The sequence below is a fragment of the Dermacentor andersoni genome, chromosome 4 (genome assembly GCF_023375885.2).
Source record: "Dermacentor andersoni chromosome 4, qqDerAnde1_hic_scaffold, whole genome shotgun sequence".
NCBI classification, from domain to species: domain Eukaryota; kingdom Metazoa; phylum Arthropoda; class Arachnida; order Ixodida; family Ixodidae; genus Dermacentor; species Dermacentor andersoni.
In genome coordinates, this window is record NC_092817.1 from 80,512,609 (window position 1) to 80,533,758 (window position 21,150).

The window sequence follows — 21,150 nt, forward strand, 5'->3', positions numbered from 1 at the left end:
CGTTTTCTGACAGGTATGCTGGGCACTTTGTCCCCTGAAATGCAAGTGCCATTTGGTACTTCAGTGCCTGTAGTGTCCTTTACATCTAAATGAATATTGAATACATAGTAGTAACATGAAGTAGACAAACAAAAGCCATCAGCCATCAACTGTGTGGCAAATCTGGGTGCAAGCTATTTCTTATCAAGTATACCTGTAGGCACTGCAACCAATGTGCTCCCAAGATGTATGAGGCATTAGTCATTGCAGAGTTGTAAGGACATGACAATGATAGGATGATTATGTTCTTGAGGCTTTTTTCCCCACTTTCCATCTTTTGAAACGTGTATACTTCAGTCATGAAAAAAAAATGCTACAACTGGCATGTGATAAGTTTTGCGTCTTATTTCCTAGCAGCTCATTGAAACGAGCCACGATGACAAATTCAAATGCTGTTACCTGATCAGACATTGAAATTTCTTAAACACTAAAAAACCAGATAGACATTAGAGTGAGCATCACTTAAATACATTACACTGGTTTAAAGTTATTGCACCACTTTGTGCCAGGTAAAAATGTTAGAAACATCAAAAATGGTAAGATTCTACGGCCAACCGTGAAAACTAAATAAAAAATCATTAAGCTTTCTTAAACAGGTACAGGAGCTTTACAACTGGCCGTCTTGGTGATGGACACGCAGATAGATGAGCAGCCATTCCACTGAGACGAGAATGTTGAGGGCTTCGCATGGAAGTCTGCGAGACACTGCAGAGTAGTTCTTGGGCCACGTGAAGGAGGTTGCTTGCATACACGTCTGGGCCACCATACTGAATGCATGGTGTTACCGGAACCTTTTACCCCTGAATTGTGGTAAAAAAGCATGGTTAAGTTTATATGATATTTAATATGCAAAAAAAGAGGTGAGGCATGCAGACAGGACACGAGAGTAGAGAAGTGAACACGAACACGAAAAACATGAAAAATTTCATTAAATTGTTTTAAGATAAAATTTTTATGTTATGTGTCATTCATTATGAGGATTCATAACCGCAACATATTTCACATATGAGCAGGTAGAATTATCAGCCTGGTCAGTTTGTACAAGCTCGTTTGAGGCAAGAAATCGAGTTTCACAAACAAAACCTCAACATTCTTGACTGAAAACGGAACACCTCAGATGACATGCAGTCCTGTGAGTGGGAATTGCACAGTTCAAGAAAAACAAATTAAAACTCACACACCGATCCTGAAAAAGGAATAAGCACCTGCTACTGCAAAAAGCTAATTAATTGATAGGTTTTAGTAGCACAAGGGCATCTTTGGCCAAAGAGCGCGAAGTCTATACTGCAAAAGATAAACTTAGCGCATCTTCACAAAGCAAATATATAAAGATGACTAATGCCTCTCTGCGCTACAGTTGCTTTGCTCTAGCGTGAAGTCATTTTAATGCATGCACACGCATACACACGCTACACCCAAGTTTAACAGCTGCAGAATTAAAATTGGGCAGCAACGAAGTCGCAACCTTTAACCCTTGAACCCAAGCTGTACTAGTGACTGGAGGAAGTACAAATATCGCCAATGACGAGTCACACTCTTTCTGCCCGATGTTATGCTGCTCTTATTGTCAAAGATGAGTTACAGTCGGCATTGAGGGAAAGCTGCCCTCAAGAGCAGCTCTTATTTTTGTGTTATTTCTAACCAGAGACCAATGAAGTAATATATTTTTAGAATGAGAATGACACCCAAAAATTGAGTACGTAAAAAATTTGGTACATTTTTCCGGAATTAACTAGGGGGTTAACCGTTAAAGCGGCAATCCAGAAACTAGAACAAGTTTTTACATGTTTGCTACCAGTGAATGCTAGAAAATATGTTGGCATTCTGTAGTTTCGTCCAACAATGCAAAAGGGATTCTTAATAACTGAGGAAATAAATGGAAAAGTATCATGAAGTATATTTCGCGAATGTAATGCAGAATCACTCAATTTCTGTTACTATATAATCTCCACTTGATTAACCTGCACTTTCTGAACTAGTTCAGGAGGTGCTGCATTTCACTACTCATTACACCAGTTCAACGTGGCAGCAACTGCACGTTGTGATTTGTTTTACTTAGTGCAGGCTTTGTACAGGGCGAGTTCACAGCATTCCCCGCACTTGGCCGAAAGGTAGTGCATGTTTACGCAACGGGTGTGGTGCCGCTTCTGCACGAGCGAGGTGCAGAAATCAGTTTCATACAATAATTACTAGAGGGAACTCTGACGTTAGTGTCTACAGAAGATCAAACAAGAACGGCTTCACCAGCATGGAAATTATGGGAAGTACATGGATTTGCCTAAACTTCATCTGTTTGGCTTCAAACGGCTTTGTGACTTTGTCAAATACTGTGTAATAAATAAATAAACATTAAAATCGTCCGATGACAGGATTCAAACACAGGAACTCTAGAACAGAAGTCTGATGTTGAAACCATTAAGCCACGGAGGCATGTAACGACAAGCGAGTGCAACGCCCTGATGAATTTATCGCGGGCATACCAGTACCTTGAGACGCTTGGCGCCTTTCAATTTGGCCACCTGGACAAGCTCAATCGTTGCAATTAATAGCAATTGTGCGTGTTGGCGCCGTCTTCTGCACTTCGAAGAGTATAGACTGCGCTGAAATCGACAATAAGATTTATATGGCGTATAATATACGAAGCCACAAGAACGTTTGAATTCACAAGCTCGAATATCAGACAAATCCATGTGCTTCCCATCATTCCCATGGTGGTACGACTGCAGCGCCAGAGTTCCCTCTAGTAATTACTGTAAGAAACTCTATGGCAGAAATAACCGAAGTGCCTGGCATTTTGTTCTGGAGTAATAAACTAAGTTTTTCTGTCCCATAAATCTTACTGCTCATTAATTCCAAGTTTTAGTGCAGTCACATGTCTAGTAGGCATTTGTGGTATTTTGCATAAACATTGCAAAGCCAACTGTGATGAATGTTCACTCTGGTAAATTGTTTATGATCGAGTAGCATAGACTTCTGAAGCAATCTCTTGAAGGCAAGTGAAGTAATTTTCTTATTAGCAGCCTTTAAACAGCATTCGAGCATATGACACATGCACCTCAGATATGCAGATATTTCCTTGACTCAGCAAGAAGCGATGCTTCATGTTCCAGGAGGCTACTTCAATCAAAGCAGTATTGCTGCTCTCTAAACACAATGCCAATGCAGATGATCCAAATATTCTTATGGGGCAACAGTTATGCCTGAAATCATGCTAGATTAGCTTTTTTAAACACATGATCAGACCATGTTAGAAGTGCTTCTTAAAATCCTCCTATTTATTAGACTAGTCATATATCTGTACACAAAGGCTACTAATTAGGTCCCATGCTATAATATCATCTTTACAAAAACTTCACTTAGTAATACACATGCTGTGATAAGATTGAGATGCTGAACAAGGTGAATCCATTATTTTTCAAATGAAGCTCCTGTTCTTCCAAACGAGAAGAAATGATACTGAGGGTCAAAATTTTTCTGAATCACAGCTGGAAGATGCCAGGAAAGGCACGTGGAAACTTATTTGTAATTTTCTATATAAATGTAGAAATGATAAAGGGAAATGAAAATGGTGAAAAAGACAACCAGGCATGGGGGGAGAACGAACCTACAGCCTTTGCATTACGCATGCGATGCATTAACCACTGTGCCACCGAGGCAGCATTCAACCGTCCACAATGGCCCCTCAGATTGTTGACGCTCGAATGCGGCCGTAGTGCCACAGTAGTTAGTATATCACTTGCGTAATGTGAAGGTTATGGGTTCGTTCCCCACCCACAGGTGGATATCTTTTAATCCACTTTCATTTACCCAGAATTTATCATTTCTATACTTCATATAAACAACTTAAAACATGTTCCTTTATGCTTTCCTTGGCCTCATTATCTGCTGGCTTCTTCCAGTTCTGTTACTTCAAACACTTATACATATTCTAATCTGGTAAGTAAACAGCTTTTGCATGATACTGGAATGCAATATAAAACATTATTGCAGGGCCGTGTTATGTAGAATGCCTTACATTGCCCAGGCAAGGTGTATTAATGTCAATCTGAAAAAAAAAACAATTCCCACTCTAGGCAGAAATGCTGTGTACTGCTGTGTGCAATAGGGTTTAACGAAAACAACTTGTTCAGAAATAAAGCCACCAAACAACGAGGAAATATGAAAACTGGATGAAAATTTGTGCAGTTGCATGTTAAAAATTTAGCACAGCAACAGATGAAGTCATAATGAAGGAAGCGCGAGGATGGTTTATTTTGGACACACGAGGCAATGTACATGAAAGATGCATATGAGCTTACACGTGGAGAAATATTGTTTATGTAGCAGCTAAACTACGAACAGGCCTAGAACACACTGATACAAGGTGTCGAGCATGTAAATCTGACCATGCCCTTAAGTCAAAGAAACATGGCTGTTTCTCATGATTCGCTACACATGGCTGGCTCACACAACTTAGCCACTTCTATATATGCCTTGTAATTACCAGGTGGTCTGTGTGACACGTGCAAGCTTTAAATATGTACAAGTGCCACGTAGCTGAACAGCACCAATGTAATGACGTTTGCCATCATTTTGAGGAAGTGAAACCAATTCTTGCATTTTTCCTAATTAGGTGACTAGTTATTAACGATTATTTAACTGCTCAAATATTATATTCAAAGCAAAAGTGTCAGTGTGAAAATTGTAGAGCATCCTGAAAAATTCCCAATCCAGCTTTCTACTGCTCAATAGGTGCAACAATTTTTTTTTTTCAATCTTGAAAGAAGCCAGTGAATACATGCAAGGAGTGCTGTGCAACTAGCCACTCATGCACCTGAACACCATTTGGCTCCTCCTTTCATGGTTGAAAAAAAACTTTTCAAAAAGAATATTTTAGAAATTGATTAATTATTATTGACTATGTTTTAGGCAAAATGCATGAAATAGTGTGACTGCCACCTCCTCCATTTTCGGCAACATGAATTGACTCCATTTTCATTTCCAAATCCAGCTATACATGGTGCGTGTTTTCCGCTGGTTCTGTAACTTAGGCTGGTTTTGACTAATTGAAGCTTCGCACCTTAATAATGGAGTCAGCCTAAAAAGAAATTGGTACATAAACGGTCGCTGTCAGTACTCCATACTCCTTTAACTTAGTGCAAAGTGCTTGTGAGCCAAGAAGTTGGTAGTTCTAAGCAGTATTTCTCATTTTGACCTGGTGTTATAGCCCACTTACTATGATGCCATGCTGCTCAGTCATGCTGGTCCCAGCTTCAATCTAGGCAGTGGCAGCTGCCCTCCAATGGGGGTAAAATGCAATAATGCTTATGCACTTAGATTCAGGTGTACATTAAAGAAAGCCAGGTTCCCAAAACTTCAGGTTGTGACTTTGGAATGTAAAAGCCCATAATTTAATTTTAATATCTAAAGGTGCTTATTAGGAGCAGGGGCATCATTTTGAGCTTTTACTACACTGCCATGGCACCAAGAAGCTCGAGTAAATAAAAACAATTTCTTAGACAATGTACATATCTTGCAAACATTTACAAACACTTCTCTGCATGCACCTCTGTTGCTGTTATATTTAGATCCGTATGCCAAGGCGGGCTATGATGTTAGAACATGTTTCAAACTTTTTTTTTTTACCGCTTTAAAGTTGGTTATTTTGCATCTCATTGTGTGTCGAACGCACATTTCAATGCATCAATTTCTTCAGAAAGTGCACTCCTCTTTATTCATTTGTGCATGCAAAAAGGGTTCAGAAGAACTGCTTTCTGAAGATCTGTATAACAAGCAAAAAACAATTCTATGTAGGCTGCACAAAGAGAAAGGATTGGTTTGTAAATAAGTTATTTAGTTCTTAAAAAAAGAGGCAGCTGTCAGTATTCTGTTACAAAATAAAAATTGCCCCTACCTGGATCTGCTTCATTCACCGATGCTGATGGTCCATTCGGGGGCACTCAACTGATAGGCTGCACTTCGGCCATGTCGGGTGTGCTGTCACCAGGCCCAAGGTCGATCGACATCCTCACCAAAAGTCAAGTCGAGTCCACACGCTATAAAAAAAACATCTCATCATTTTGCTATCAGTTTTGTCATCTTGCATGTTTCACACACGGCCGTCAGTGAAATATTTCGTCACTTGGATACTGCAAAAAATTCAAGCATTTTCTGGCAGCCAAGCTGAATACACAGTAAAAGGAGAACATTAAAGAGCAAATGCAGTTGTCACATTAGATTGATCAAGTACAGCAGAAATGGAAATAAATCAGTGATACTGTGTCTGTTGGCTTTGAATTGAAGAAACTTAAAAACAGGAACTTGCAGCCACGCTAGTTTGAATTTCCCGCTTTTGCTACACCTCGCAACAAGTTTGGCATCGTCCGGTACTCGGGGATAGTAATCGCTTAAAATCAAGATGAACGAGCGTCGGCATAAATTAACAGGATACTTAACCGGGCAATATTGGCGCATAAAAAACAACTCACGTAGCGAAGCTACTGTCAATTACCCGATGACGCATCTGCGGGCAGTGCGGTTTGGGCGAACAATTCAAAAAGGAATGAGAGTTTCACTTGTTTCACGCCTACTAAGCTAAGACAGAATTTGAGTTTCTTACTAAACTATACTGGATATTTACGCTCCGAATAGAACGCTGGAAATTTTGTTACGTCACATTGCATACGTATGAAAGTGAGGAAATAGCTTTTATTGTATTCTGCCCAGACGGCATGCAGCAGCTACCACTCTCATGCAACAAAAGCATGAAAGTGGTACTCGCGGCACGGAAAACAAACATATACAGCGCCAACGTTACGCCCCTTGGAGTTGGAACTAAGCACGATCAAGCCAGTTAGTTTTCTAGCTTTCATAACGCCATGGAACACGACCAAACATCGAGCGAAACAACTGTCTGCTCTGGAAAATTATTACCGCTTCCATTTATATACCTATCGCTGCCACAAGCAAAAGTCAATGGGCTAGCTGTCCACAAGCGGCAGATTAGACTGACAGCAACATATTACGATAACGTAAAACAATTTCCACGCTGACTTAGCAGCCGCGGTATGCGCTAAGTGCCACAGTTCTCGTTTGCCGCTCGAAATTCACACCATGATGACGGTCACTGCATCTTTCACATGAAATATTGCACGCTTCGCTCCGGAGCTCAATAGGAGGGCGAAACGCATTTGCACGTACCTGAAATCCGCATGCCGGAAACCCGTCGACGCTTCCGAGAACGGGGCACACAGCCATACACTCGTACGGCGGCTTGACTTGGACGTGATGCACTTCTATCAAATATTTCACATGCGACATGTTTCACACCGATTGCGCGAACACGAGAAAATGCCGCAGGTCGCAATGCGACGCCGTGCAGCCGTGCATCTACCGATGAGCTGCGTGCACGGACTTGCAGAAAAACAGAACTATGACAAAACGGCCGGCGCGAAAGGATGGCGGCTCTCAGCGGCTCTCGTTGCGGAGACGAAGCGGACGAAGCAATGTTGCCAACTGTTGGTTCCGCGTTATGCCGGCGATGGTGGCTTTAGTGGCGTGTGTTACGGCTGTCTAATTTTTTATTTCTTTTCCCCAAACAGTATAGCTAAGATCAGTACGTTGTTTGAATTTTTAACTGTGTCGTTTGGCATTATCTTTTTGTCTTTTTATGCTATTAAGCGGCCAATTATGGCCTCCCAGGTTCGCGCGCGCCAGCTTCGCGCGCAAATCTCGGAGGCCATAAGACAACTCGTTAGGAAATCTCGTTCTTGTCGTTGTTAACGTTTCATCATCGTTTCTTCAACTGAGATAGAGAGGTAGTGTCCCTTTTCCCGGGGTTGGGAGGGGGCGATCAAGACGGCATCGCTCAGCGGGGGGCGGGGGAGTAGGTTAGTGTTGGTTGTTATCGCGAAATTCGCGAACCCTACGATTTTTTTTTATAACGTAAGCATTCTATACTTACCCAACAAGAAAAACCATCCGTCCGTCATTCCGCACCGCACGATATCTTTCAAAATAGAACCCGCAGCAGCGATTGAATTCACCTTCGTGCTAGCTCTCGCTTCAACGCGACCGAAGCGGCGAGAACACTGCGCTCACGAAGCTTTCAGCTCATGCCGCACTATGCGCTTTTCGCAGATCACTTTCAAGATAGGTGCACGCGCGTCTGTTTTCAAAGCGAAGTAAACGGTGAGAACACAGCGCGTGAAGTTTTCAGCAGTGGGCACACTCTGTCCACAATGCTGTTCGCTTTCAAGATACGGTTCGCGCGGCCGGGCCACAAGCAGCCGCCGCCGGAGAACGGTTGATAATGGTTCGACGCGGATGAGAAGTGCTAAAGAGCGATAACGGCTCAAAACGAACGGAACTTCACCAGCGCACCTGGCCCCGCCACCTGCAGTACTTTGCTTGCACCATTCACTTGGCGCTGCCGACCTGAGCAGTTCGTGTCGCCGCAGCGCTGTCGCTTATAGTCGTCGGATCAAGTCTCATAACATTGATAACGACATGGACTGCGTGTAGATGAGGAAGAGTCACAATGCTTACGCATACTTAGACAAATCCGAGAGGAGTTCCTGTGTGATTTTTTTTTTACCGGAAATGTGCAGTCAGCGGTGACCCAGAGTTGACAATGCATGTAAGGGGTGCCAAGCTTTTTTTTTTTTTTTTGAGAGTCTTGCCCAGCTCCCAAAGATCTGCTCAAGCTAAGACTTGCTGATGGCTGTATGTGTTTTTTTTTTTTTTTATTGTCGCATGCCCTCGAACCGCCACGAATCCTACAGTGTAATGACATTAGAGCAGTATTCACGTCCAAAGGGAAATGCAGCCGGTAATTTGGCTGCCTAAGGTTTGCGGCCCGGCGGCAGCTGCCCTCCCCTCCCCCGTTTCCGTTGACAAGTTAGGGGGAGGGGTCTAGAGCAATCTTACAACCCCCTCCCCACAGTGGCGTAGCCAGAAAATTTTTGCGTGTGAGGGGGGGGGGGGGTCCCAATTGACCGTGGAGGAGGAAGGAGCGGGGCCATTGCCATAGTAGCAAAAAATTTACTGTTAGTGAGCGGTACAAGTGCCCGGCGTGCCCCACTTGGCTACGCCGTTACTCCTCCGCCCCCCCCCCCCCCCCCCCCCCGCAATCGATGTAAATCGAGCTATCAGAACGTGCATGACACGCATGCACGACATAACATGAATGACATGCCGCGAAGCTGGCATGGATGTCGTCACATAATCATCATCATCAGCTTATTTTTGACGTCCATCGCAGGACGAAAGCTTCTCCAGCGATCTCCAATACCCCTGTCTTGTGCTAACTGGTTCCACGTGTCTTTAAGTTTCCCAATTCCATCACGTCCACATTATTCTCTGCCGTCCTCGACTGTGCTTCCCTTCCCTTAGCACCCATTCTCTAACTCCAATAGAGCAGCAGTTAATTCTCTCCCTTACGCTTTGCAATGTATGCCCAGCACGACTTCTTCGTTTAATGTCAACCAGAATATCAGCTATCCCCGTTCGCTCTCTAATCCACATCGCTGTCTTCCAGTCTATTATCGCCATGCCAAATAATTTTCATTCCATCGCTCGTTGCGCGGTCCTCAACGTCTTCCCAAGCTTCTTTGGTAACTTCCAAGTTTCGGCCCCATACGTTAGTAACGGTAGAAAGCAATGATTAGCAGTAAGCTCCCTGGTCATGATTTAGTAGTGCCTGCCGTAAGCTCTCCAGCTAATTTTTTATTTTTGTTAATTTCCTTGATCAGAGGCCCCTGCGAGTAATTAACCTCAATAAACGTATTTCTGCGCAGGTTCTAGAGGCTGACTGCCGACCATGACATTCGATCTGTCGCCAGGCTGCGGAACGTTACTTTTCTCTTCTGCATACTAACTCTCAATTAGACTCTTACACTTTCTTCGCCAAGGTCCTCAAACGTTTGCTGCAAATAGTCTGCAGCGTTGCTGAGTATGCGAATGTCATCTACAAACCGTAAGTTAGTGTGCTATTTACCGTTAGCCTTCACTCCTAACCATTCTCAGTCTAACTGGTTGCATACCTTTAAGTATTCAGTGATAGCATTGTAAATTTTTTGCCATTGATCATATGAAGCCTTTTGCAGATATCCAGCTATACAGAGTCTGCGCGTTAGTGTCATCCGTTCGATATCAACATTCGTGGGAAACTTCATTTTTGACCGCTGTTCGGAGCCAGTGCGCTGCTGTCTAGATGCCCCGATCTAATCATTCCAGCTACCTGATTCAAGCGCAGGTAGCGCGCGTTTCATGTATAGCCAATATCAACGCCTTAACTGGCAATGTTCATTTATTATATACTGTAAGCTTGTTCACTTACTCCCTTATAATTAGGGTGTAAATTAGAAAGACTGGGGTGTTCCAAGGGTGTTTTCTTGTTGAACACCCTTTTCCGTTAAAAAAGGGTGTTTCAAGGGTGTTTACAAGGGTGAAAAGATGAATACACCCGCATTACACCCATAAGGGTGTGAAAATTTTTAGAGTGCAGCAGGTGCTTGCCCACGTCCAGTCCAGGAGCGCCCATTGTTTCTTTTTTAATGAAATGGTTTACGTGAAATGAGAACTCACCTCTATATTGCGGCCCACGTAGATAATTTATTATTATAAATTTGTTACAGAATCCCACATTCACTCCAAGGGATTACAGAAGGAGGTTTGTATTTGCGATTTCTTTAGAACAACAACGTGGTACACGGTGACACGCAAAGCAAATACGGCTACTCTAGGAAAAAAAAAGAAGGGGGCGGGGGACAGTACAATAAAAGCACTGTTTAAGAAAACGCAGCATATTGAAACGTGGTGATACAGAGCCGCTATTAAAAAAAAAGTGAGTAAGAGAAGAACAAAAAACTAACTTTGCAACGCATTTCAATCCTTAAATACATGAAATTCGACTGTAGAGCGCTGAATTCGATCCAATACTCATATCCTCTTTACAAACTAAGTTCCACTGAGGAATAGTGTGCGGAAAAAGATTATTCCTGTAAATTACTTCTAAATTTTATTTCGCGAACTTCGATGCCACGCTCTCGTCATTGGGAGATGTATAGTGTGGAGGTAACATATATGTCTTGCTTTGTTGATGCCAGTGCGTTCGTAGTAAATATTCTAAAGATATATTGCTGGCTCTCCCGTAATTGTGAGTAGATGTAAGCATGAAACGGCAATAGGCAAAGCAGATTGGTTGGAGGTGATACTAGCCACAATCTTAAAATGGGTGTAGTTCATGTTCGCAACGGCACACCCCACCGCACCGCACCACAGCGCGCCACACCGCACCACGCCATACTGTGCGCTGGTCCATATGGACGCTGCCCAGTTAGAAGTAGAAAACCGGCCGAAGGCGGCACAACAGCCAGTGAGACGCCAGGGAGACAGCGCACACTGCCCAGCTAGAATAAAAAAATCGCCTGAAGGAGGCGCCACGCAGCGTGGCGCCGCAACACCCGCACCGCGGAACCCACGGACCGCTGGCGTTGAACACACGCAACTCTGTCTCAGCGCCAAAAGATGACAATGAAGTATATGGTGCCCTGTATCTGCCTTTTGAACGTCGCTATCATGAAATGACAAATAAAACTCTAGCGTACTAGAAGTTACAGCTTGAGTGATATTGCGAACAAACATTAGGAAGAGCTCGAAAGCAACATTTTTGTAACTTCTTTGGACAGTATAACTAACGTGTGCAATGCGGGCCTGTACAAATGGTTGGGGGCCGAAGACCGCGTTTTCTTAAGTTTTGAATGGTGGCCCAGATGATCTCGATTTGTTTCGCAGTGATGCCCGGATGTTCTCGCTTCGTTCTGGTCTTGAGTGCCCGGATAACGGCTCTGACTTTTGGCTCAAGGTCACTTGAAAGCCGCTTAGCAAAGGCAACTGAAAATCTGTCTTCATCGCTTTGGCATTGCTGAGACAACAATCATTACTGACGATAAGTCTTGCAGATCAATTTTGTATGCTTTCCAGAGAGTCTATTAGGCTCTGCTGATTAGGGTCCCCCAAAGCACGCGGGCGTGCTCGAGAATAGACCTCACATATGTTACATACAGAAGTTGTTTTATACTTGCAGTACTTGCATGTAAAGCGAGAACCATGAGCATGAGAATTTTATTTGTTGTTTTGTGGTATATGCTCGTGCCAAGAATGAGTGCTTGTGAAATATGCGCGCCAAGGTACTTTGTCACTCACGGAAGTGTAACGTTAATACAATAGGAAGTATAGGAGTACTTAACTCTGTCCTTGAGAAACCGAGTGTAATTACATTTGGTAATATTTACAGTCGTTATAATCCAGATGTCACATCACATGAATTTTTTGTTCAAATCTGACTAGAGGATTTTTACGTCCCTGGAAGTGTTAATTCTACAAGGACACCGATCAGAGCCAAGACGCCGATCTGTCATCTGCTCCGATGTCGCCGCCTGCCGGCCAGAATGCGGCGTGGCCGCGGCACCACAGGGTACGGCGGCAGCGGCTGAGCTCGACCCTTGGCTCGACTGCCGATGCCGGCGATGAGCAGTCGCAGCGCGATTTGCACCGCAGTGTCCGAACGCTGGTGGTCCTCCTGGAAAAGCACGAAGGCGAACAGCGCGAAGGACACGTCCGCCACGCCCAGCATCAGCAAGAACACGTGATAGGGCGTCGCCTCCTGCCAGGACTGGGAAAGCAACATCATGGTGGCGGTGAGGCTCAGGTACAGGAAGCACGAGGACAGCTGCGAGATGCGCACCGGATCGAACTGCACCAGTCCCTGCACGTATGGAAGGGAAGCAGACGGCCGTCAAAGCTCGTGACAATCGACGCAACGTCTAAATGGCCTGCGCATAACCGCAGTACGAACTTCAATTTGGGCCAGTTGGTGCGACATGCTGCAAATTTAAGCAGTGCAAATAAACGAGGACACAAGGACACATATACATAGGGCGAGCGCTGGTCCTGCGTATATGTGTGCTTGAGTCGTTTGTTTGCGCTGGTTAAATTTGCAGAACAGTCTCAGTTACTTTCTTCCCATCGAGAACTAGAGCCAAATTCACAAAACTTTCACAAAGCCGCCTTCGCTAATGATATGTCGTGGCGCCGATGTCGGAAAGTTCTTTCAGCATTTAATGGTGACCATGTTGTGATCCCGGCTGAAGTGCGTTCCATCTAGTTGTGAAATAAAGCGGAAACACTATGTTACGTGGGCAGTGCTCACGGCGCGAGATACAGTATGTATGTGTGTGTGTATTCGTGTGCGTGCATGCATGGATGTGCGTATGCGTGCGTGTGTGTGTGGTGAAATGTTGAAATAACTGTCTGTCCGCAATAAAGTCATGCGAGAGGCAAGCACGAAATGGCGCGGCGCGTACATGCGTGTGTACCTTATTGAGGAAGATGACGTGTGCAAAGAAGGAGACGACGACCACCACGAACCAGGCGGCAGTGCGCACAGACACGAGCTCTCCTAGCTCGGAAACGGTCATCACGATGGCCTTGATGGCGATCGTGTAGGGCACTGAGGCGAGCGCGCTGATGCAGATATTCACCAGGATGCACTGGTCCCCGCGGGCGTGCAACAACAGGCCCGCACACAACGCCAGCAGCCCGGCCATCAGCAACACGTACACCAAGAAGCCTGTAGCGCGCGCCGGAACCGCGTGATTCCTTCAGATTAAGACAGCCCTACGATTTGTAATGAGACCGCAGCCTGTATCAATCGATGGTCTCGAGAAAGAGTGGGGGAGGTCTGACTTTGAGATGGTGATTGATGATGATGATGAGTTCTTTACGTGCTGACGGGTTCTCTTCAATAATCATTAAACATTTCTTGTCTCTCCAGAGCAAAATAACGGTATACCAAAGAAAGGACTTCATTAGTTTGTCACGTGCGTTGCGCTCCGGACATATCCCCCCTGGATCCGCGCATGGTAGCTGCTGTGTCGTGCCATCAGAGGCGTTCTTGCTTCTTTCACGTGGCGTCGCTGCACAGTTGCTGCGACGCAGTTGTGTGAGCGCGTCTCATGTGTCTGCTGGTGTACTGCTTGCTACCATGCTTGTGTATACAGTGTAAACACCTGGCACTGCTGTGTTTGCGGTTCATTCTTTCCGTTACGGCACAGTTTGCCGAATGAGCAGTTTGATTCCGTTGCGCCGACTTTGGCATTGCCCGCCGCGGCCACAACTGTCGTGATACCCGTACAGCGTACAAAACCGGACGAACGCGCAACTTTATAAGAGTCGACGGGATAGCTGCCGCATGTGGCTCATTATGATATACCCACCGGTCTGCGCGAGGTACAGCTCGAGTTCCATGGCTGTCATGGGCTCCATCTCAGCAGGCACGCCAAGCACCATGAGCACTGTGCCCACAATCGTCAAAATGCACGAACTCACCACCAGCAGCGATGTTGGTTCGCGGAGGAGTGTAGCTGTCAGGACAGCCCTGCGGAGGCCAGTGCTTGTAGCATGTCACACTGTCTAAGTTTCAGTGCCCTTGTTCAAAGCACGCGGCGCACCAAGCTTTCAAGAGCGCAATACTTCTGCTATACGCACAGAATTATGTTTTCTCGTATACTCAAATCACAGTTCGACGTTATCATGTCTGTAGGTTGTGTGTAAGTCGTACTTCACGATTTTTTTTTGCGCGTTTTACTTTGGGAAATTCAATTAGTTCAGTAATGCCTCTGGGCTTCACGGAGTGCTTGCGTGGTTGGGTATGCCTGGTTCGGAATGATTTTTCGCTCACAACACGGTCGACGCTGGACGCGGGACGCTAACGCCGGATTTTATGCGACACGGAGCCCTTAATGCTATCGCAATCAAAATGTCACAGTTTCGCCCGAAAAGCGAAGCGTCGATTACGATAGCAAATTAGTAGACAGCTATACGAATTAAGGATAGTATTTTTATCGGCCGTATAAACTTGGGAACGTTCGCTTGCTAACTAACTTGACAAGCATCGTGTCAGCGCGTGCAGGAAAACATGTACACACCACACTCGATGACTGCGGTTACTCGCTGTCAGAACGCTGGCGTGAGGTAGCACGGCAGCAGCAGCGATCGAAGTGACCTTCGTGCTGTCTATCCCTTCAACGCGAACTGAGCGGCGAGAACACAGCACACACAAAGGTATGAGCCGTCTGCAGATCGCTTTGAAGATAGGGCGCGCGCGACCGCGCAAAGTACGCAGTTGGTGCCGGAATATAACGCCGCCACCCCCCCCCCCCCCTCTCCATCCCGCGCTGCCTCCCCGCTTTCCTCCCTTGCGCGCACCAGATTGCGCCACGATCGCCAATTTCCCTATTGCGCGGTCGCGAAATACGCAGTTGCTGCCGGAAAACAACGCGGCCCCCACTTCCTCTCTGCCGTCCCCACACGACCTTTCCTCCCCTGAGCGCGCCAGATTGAGCCGCCAATCGTCGGCTCCCGTCGCGCGCTTTCACTCGCACGTACAGCATACGGCGCTCGGCGGCGCTGTTATCGTCCTTGGACTTTATACGGAATATGACGGTGACGCCGACGGCAATAATGCGCCTGTAGTGCCCACATAATTGCTATCGCAATAAAAAGAAAGCACGTCGAATGTAAGCCCGTAACAGGCAACATAGCTGGACGACTCACGTGACGAGCCCGTTTCCCATGCCGATGGCCACGACTAGTGTCGACGAGGTGAACTGCAGTGCCAAGCCCTGCGCCATGTCCGCGGAGATGCCTGCCATGGACACGCGTGTCAGTACTCTGTTCTGCATGCTTTCGGTAAAATTTAGCCACTATAGAATATAAACCGTCTTAGCTTTACCAGTAAAGCTACTGCGTGAGCTACACAAGCTTCGCCTTGACTTTATCCCTGTGAGTCATACTCATAGGGACCGCCTCGATAAAGTTTTGAGCACTCGTTGCTCCCCGAACGAACAGGATCTCAGAGAACACTTAAATATATTGATTGCATTTGACGTTGGCGTGCAGGATCGTATATAGATCTCGTCGAGACCGGTTCTAGCTCTTCGGCGGCGGCCTCACTATAAATGTGACGTAGAAGTGGAACTAGCTGATCTAGTAGGTATTGATTCATTCTATATGGGTCACAGCGAAAAATGAACGAATGCACAAGAAAAGTACAAAACTTTCTACTGTTGTCGTTGTCTTGTGCCTTTTCTGCAGCTGTGGTCGTTTGGTGTTGCGGTTAAGAAAGGATCAATATATATTTAACCTTTAAAGTAGAAACAAACTGACTTGAGTACGTGCTATTCCGTGTAACGCTTCACGCAGGCGCACGAAGTGTTCCACTAAAATACAGATATGTATACGTCCTATATTGGCAACTACATGCTGACTCAGCGTAAATGCCCGTAAGCAAAGCACGCAAGTCATGATCGCTTTACGAGAAAAAAAAAAGCGCTAGTCAGCCGCAAAGGTAAACGCGAGAGTTATTTCTAATTCTCACTGTCTTCGGACACAGAGGATTACTGGGAACGCGACTCGCGGGGTCGACCTACCGAGCATTGCTCCCACCAGCCACACTGGATCGTACAGGAACCGCAGCTGGAGGCCGCCATGAGGATTGATGACGCCGCGTTCATCGCCTGCACATGTGATCGCAGAAGGGTCGCAGCACTTGATGCGCAAGCAGTTATACTTGACCGTGCTTGACTGCAAGTATACTGCTTATACTGCAGCACGTGACAAAATATGCTTTGTGCGTGGAAATAGAGTTTCACAGTTCACTTTTGAATATTTTTTTTTTAATTAGTCACCTAGAATTTGCTATTTGTCGCGCAAGTACATAACGTCTCCCTCCTCAGTTGTATAATCCACCTTAACAGGCCTAATTACTCTACGTAGTCTGTGTGAATTAAAATTAAAGAAAAGGAGATGCACGAACTAAAAAGAAAGAGAGAAAACGCGTGGCATATACATATATAGACAAATAATTCGCAGGCTCATGACTTCAACGTCGCTTCATTTTCCTGCATGCGCGCGTGCCTCCTACCGCGCGTGCGCGCGGTCTGTACGCGAAATTCTTACAGAACTCAGGTGGCCACTTTCTTCTTTGATGTGCTATGTTATATTGTCCTAAAAATGCGGCAGGTGTTTTGAAACAGTATATTTTACTAGTTCGTAGACCGCTTTCGAACTCGCTACCTTCGTGCTAAACAGAATGTGAGTCACTGCTGTACGTGTGCGTTTATATATCATTAGTGCTGGCCAGGACGGAACGTTTCTTTTTCCACTTTTATGCGTATTGTTGTACCTCCGGGTTCAAGCTTTCGCTTTCTTTTGTGCAGTCAGACACGAATATAACGAACCCAACTAAAGTGAAATATCCTCTATATCGAACACGTCAAATTTAATGACCGATGCCCTCATAAGACTACTCTCTCACAGAGAACTGTGCATTGCCTATATCGAACTGGAGGCGTCCGCTGCCTGCGCAATAAAGCCATAAAGGGAAGCGGACTCGGACAGATGCATGCACAACATCTCGCGCATCGTGAAATCTATTTTTTAGTGACGCTGAGAAACATTTCGAGGCACATGTAGGCAAAAATTTATGCCTCCGCTTCGTAGTTCTGTCTTCTGTAAATGAATTTCTTTCTGGCTTATTTTCTTCGCTGGAGACAATGAATTCGAACATAACGATCGCACCATTCGTTTAGGTTCGCTTAGGTTCGTTTATACCGTGTATCCCAAGCTGCTCAGCGAAAAGAAAGAAAGGCTGAACAAAAAAATAAACATTGCGCAAGGACTCTATATGAAGTACAACTATTGCAATGTGTTTTTATTCCAATCTCCTGTCGTCAAATTTGCGTAACCACCGACGCAAGCATCGGGCGGTAACCCGCAGCGTTGCCTCAACAGCCCAATCAAACGCCCTCTTAGTTTATAGGTCACATTTATTTGCTTTCAAAACGAATAACATTGCCTACATTGAGTGGTTTTTCGTTTGTAATTGGCTTCCAGGAGGCGAGGAGTACGCTCAAGTGGAGAGGGTTTCATGGGGCCGAGCCAGCGCACTGAAAATAGATAACCGGATGAAGAGGGTGGTGCCGGCGTCTGCGATTGGTCCGCTTTCCCTTACTTAACTGGCGGTGGCTGGTTGAAAATTGCGGCGACATGCAAGGCTAAAAATGCCGCTAAAACGGATCCTCAGCAGAGTTGGCAGAGCGATGCCGTAGTCGTGCCGAAAGTGCTCGAAAACGCTACACGGCCGCGCAGAAAGGTTTATTATACACAAATAAACCCATGCTCTCCGGCAGGTGCGAGTATAGCCAGCAATAACTGGGTAGCCTGCGGCTATTCAGAAAAAGAAAATTCAGTGTTGTTCGGCGTATTAATGCATCTTTAACGCGTACACGTCACATTGACGCTGCGAGTTTTCGAGGTTTTGTGACATCGCGTGACAGGCAGGTAAAGTGACTGCAGCCCGAAACCTTTTGACCAATAGCCGAGGGCTAATGCCGAAAAGGCGTCGAATGAGAAATAACTATTTTTCTGTTGTTCGGTTCAATCATGCATAATCCGTGTCTACACGTCATATCAGATGGGGTGCTATCGCGGTTTTCGTGACGTCGCGTGACAGACAGGCGACGTAGGGTGGTCCAAAAACGTTTTTGACCATTCGCGGAGAGCTGATTGCAGAATTGGAATAGAAAAGTTTGGAATAGATTTACGTTATGGGCGCCCAAAGATACAATTATAATATATACGGCGTTCAGTCGTTAAAGGTGTGAAAATCGGTCTTAAGATCGTATCTTATGGTCTTAAGGTCTTATCTTACCGTCTTAAGATTGTATCTTTCCCCATGTTCTTATACTTCTTTTTTTTTCTTTGAACAGGTTGGCTATTAGCCGGGTCACACTATATAAGTGAGCTTGAGTATATGGAACTACGTGACATACCGATTAATTTTCGCGTACAAGTCTGTTCGTTATAATCGGGTTCGACTTATTTATTATCCCCGTTTGACTGCACATTGGAGCGACTATTAACTTTTGTTCATCGTTGTTGTTCTGTTTGCTTCAAGGACTGTTTGTTTTCGCCTTCTTTTCTACTCTGTCTATACCAGCGTCCTTTGTTTCGTTTTCTTTTTATGTACAATGCTCTAAACACTTTGTATGACGTTGAATACGTGAATATTGCTGCATTCCATTCATTTCTTACTGCGACACTTCCCCTCACCCACTGCCTCAGAGGAGGCCTGTCAGAAATATTAAATAAGTGTCACTTCTACGAGTCCCATTGTCGCGATGAAATTTGCATTCCCATAGTCAAAGCAAACACAATGGACCGAGCCCACTTTCCAAGGAAAGCTTGTTCGCCTCCCTTCAGAGAACGCGTTCACATGCGTTTTAACTAGAAACACAGCGGCTCTTTGTAACGACTAGACAATGCCTTTCGTTTGCAAAGCGACGCGTCCGCAATCGAAGGGTCGAGCAAGCGGTGTAGGCACGTCTCACCTTCGACGAGTCTCCGCAGGGCGTGCTTCTTGATGACGAAGCTGGACGCGTTGAAGAAGACGTTGGCGAATGCGAGCACCAGGCCGAGATACGTGCCCGACTGGGCCTGCACGTCCTCCGAGTCGCCGCTCGACCAGCAGACGACCCGCTGCGCAGTCGCCGCCGCTGCGTCCCCACCGCCGTGAAGCATGGCGCCTCGCAGCTGGCTTCTTTTAGTGGTATTATAATTATTATTATTATTTAGATGTAGAAGCATGGGAAGGGAGGCTACGTCAGAGCCGGCTATCCCACAATCCCAGATTCGTTACTCAAGAAAACGGAAGAAAATCACAGCTTGTTGTTGTTGTTGTTGTTGTTGTTGTTGTTGTTGTTGTTGTTTGTCGTCGTTGTCGCCGTCGCCTAACATGGCTCACACCCACGAGGGGGATTGGTCACAGTGCAGGTAATCAAAAGTGCACCATACAAAAGCCAAGAAGGCGTAAAAAGTAAAAACATCAAAAACGAAGTAGGCAACTGAAGCATAGCAAAATTTTGAGAAAGCTTTTATTCATAAAAAGAGGAAAAAAGAATAAAGTACACCACGGTCGGTGTTATCTTCCGGGGCGCTTCAGTGAACTTATACATATACCAGTAATGATAGGCCCGTGGCTCGTGCCTAATTGACAGGCACCACAGGACAATCGGTTTGATGTTGACAGAGGCGAACCCCGATTACCGGTCGCAAGTGCGAGAAACATGCGCAGAGGGAGGAGAAACGGTGGCAGGAAAGAAAGAAAAGGGCGCTCTGCTGTGGCCATAGAGTTTCTCACTGGCTGTGGCCTCACTTCTTCCTGATTGTCATGTTGATGGTGATGACTTTACAGAGTGCATACATGTCCACTGGTGATCTTTTTGGGTGAAGGCAACTGGTCAATAAACCTTCACCCAAAAAGATCACGTTCTCATGACGCCTGCGGCAAAAAGGACGTTCCACGTCCGCCGCCAAGGTCTGTGAGTGGTGGCGCTGGCTAACACTCCCAGGGTTCTACTAGTACACATAAATACCCAAGAAAGGGGATAGGGAAACAGCGCCGCGATAGCTCAGTTGGTAGAGCATCGCACGCGAAATGCGAAGGTTGTGGGTTCGGTTTCCACCTGCGGCAAGTTGTTTTTTCATCCACTTCAATGTCCATTAATTTATCGTTTCTTTATTTCATTTATTAAGCACAAGTAATTTCCTCTATGTTGTCCTTGGTGTCAGTGTTTGTTGGCTTCTTATGATATGTCTATATATATATATAGTAGCACTGTAATCACTGTTAATCGACGGCAATTTGACCTCCGTATATATAGTTACAATTTTGAGGTCATTTTCATCCACGCACCTTCTAAAAATTGTGCAAAAGTATTATCTCCAGAACGCGCGTTTTATTGAAACAAGACCTATTTTTGTACAGATTAACTGGGAAAGAAAATTCCGCACATTTTGCACTTTTTTTTCTTTTTTCGTACAAGCAACGCCGCTTATTAGAGCTCGTTCAGAAAAGGCCACTTCTTATCCCACGTTCATCTGGCCACGCCCCTCTTCCCTCCTCCTTTTCCCCCGCTAGACGGCTCCAACCCTTCCATTGAGATCGGTTCAGCGAGCTGTCAAGACAACACGAGCGATTGAACTGCAACTACTGCACGCATGGTGTAC

The 21,150-nt window shown here is 45.5% G+C and overlaps 1 protein-coding gene and 1 long non-coding RNA gene across 2 annotated transcripts; both read right to left on the reverse strand.

Moving 5' to 3' along the window:
- Window positions 1-370: 370 nt before the first annotated feature.
- LOC129386246 (uncharacterized) lies at window positions 371-7,417 on the reverse strand. The gene is made up of 3 exons (XR_008613690.2): window positions 7,219-7,417; window positions 5,933-6,074; window positions 371-839 (listed from the first exon to the last, which is right to left on the reverse strand). It is a non-coding gene; the product is annotated as an uncharacterized lncRNA (long non-coding RNA).
- A 4,479-nt stretch (window positions 7,418-11,896) lies between these two features.
- Window positions 11,897-19,681, reverse strand: LOC126536366 (uncharacterized). Its single transcript, XM_050183298.2, has 6 exons — window positions 19,473-19,681; window positions 16,512-16,598; window positions 15,637-15,727; window positions 14,298-14,458; window positions 13,398-13,651; window positions 11,897-12,787 (listed from the first exon to the last, which is right to left on the reverse strand). The coding sequence occupies exons 1-6, from the start codon at window positions 19,660-19,662 to the stop codon at window positions 12,437-12,439; spliced, it is 1,134 nt and encodes a 377-aa protein (XP_050039255.2). The 5' UTR covers window positions 19,663-19,681; the 3' UTR covers window positions 11,897-12,436.
- Window positions 19,682-21,150: the final 1,469 nt, after the last annotated feature.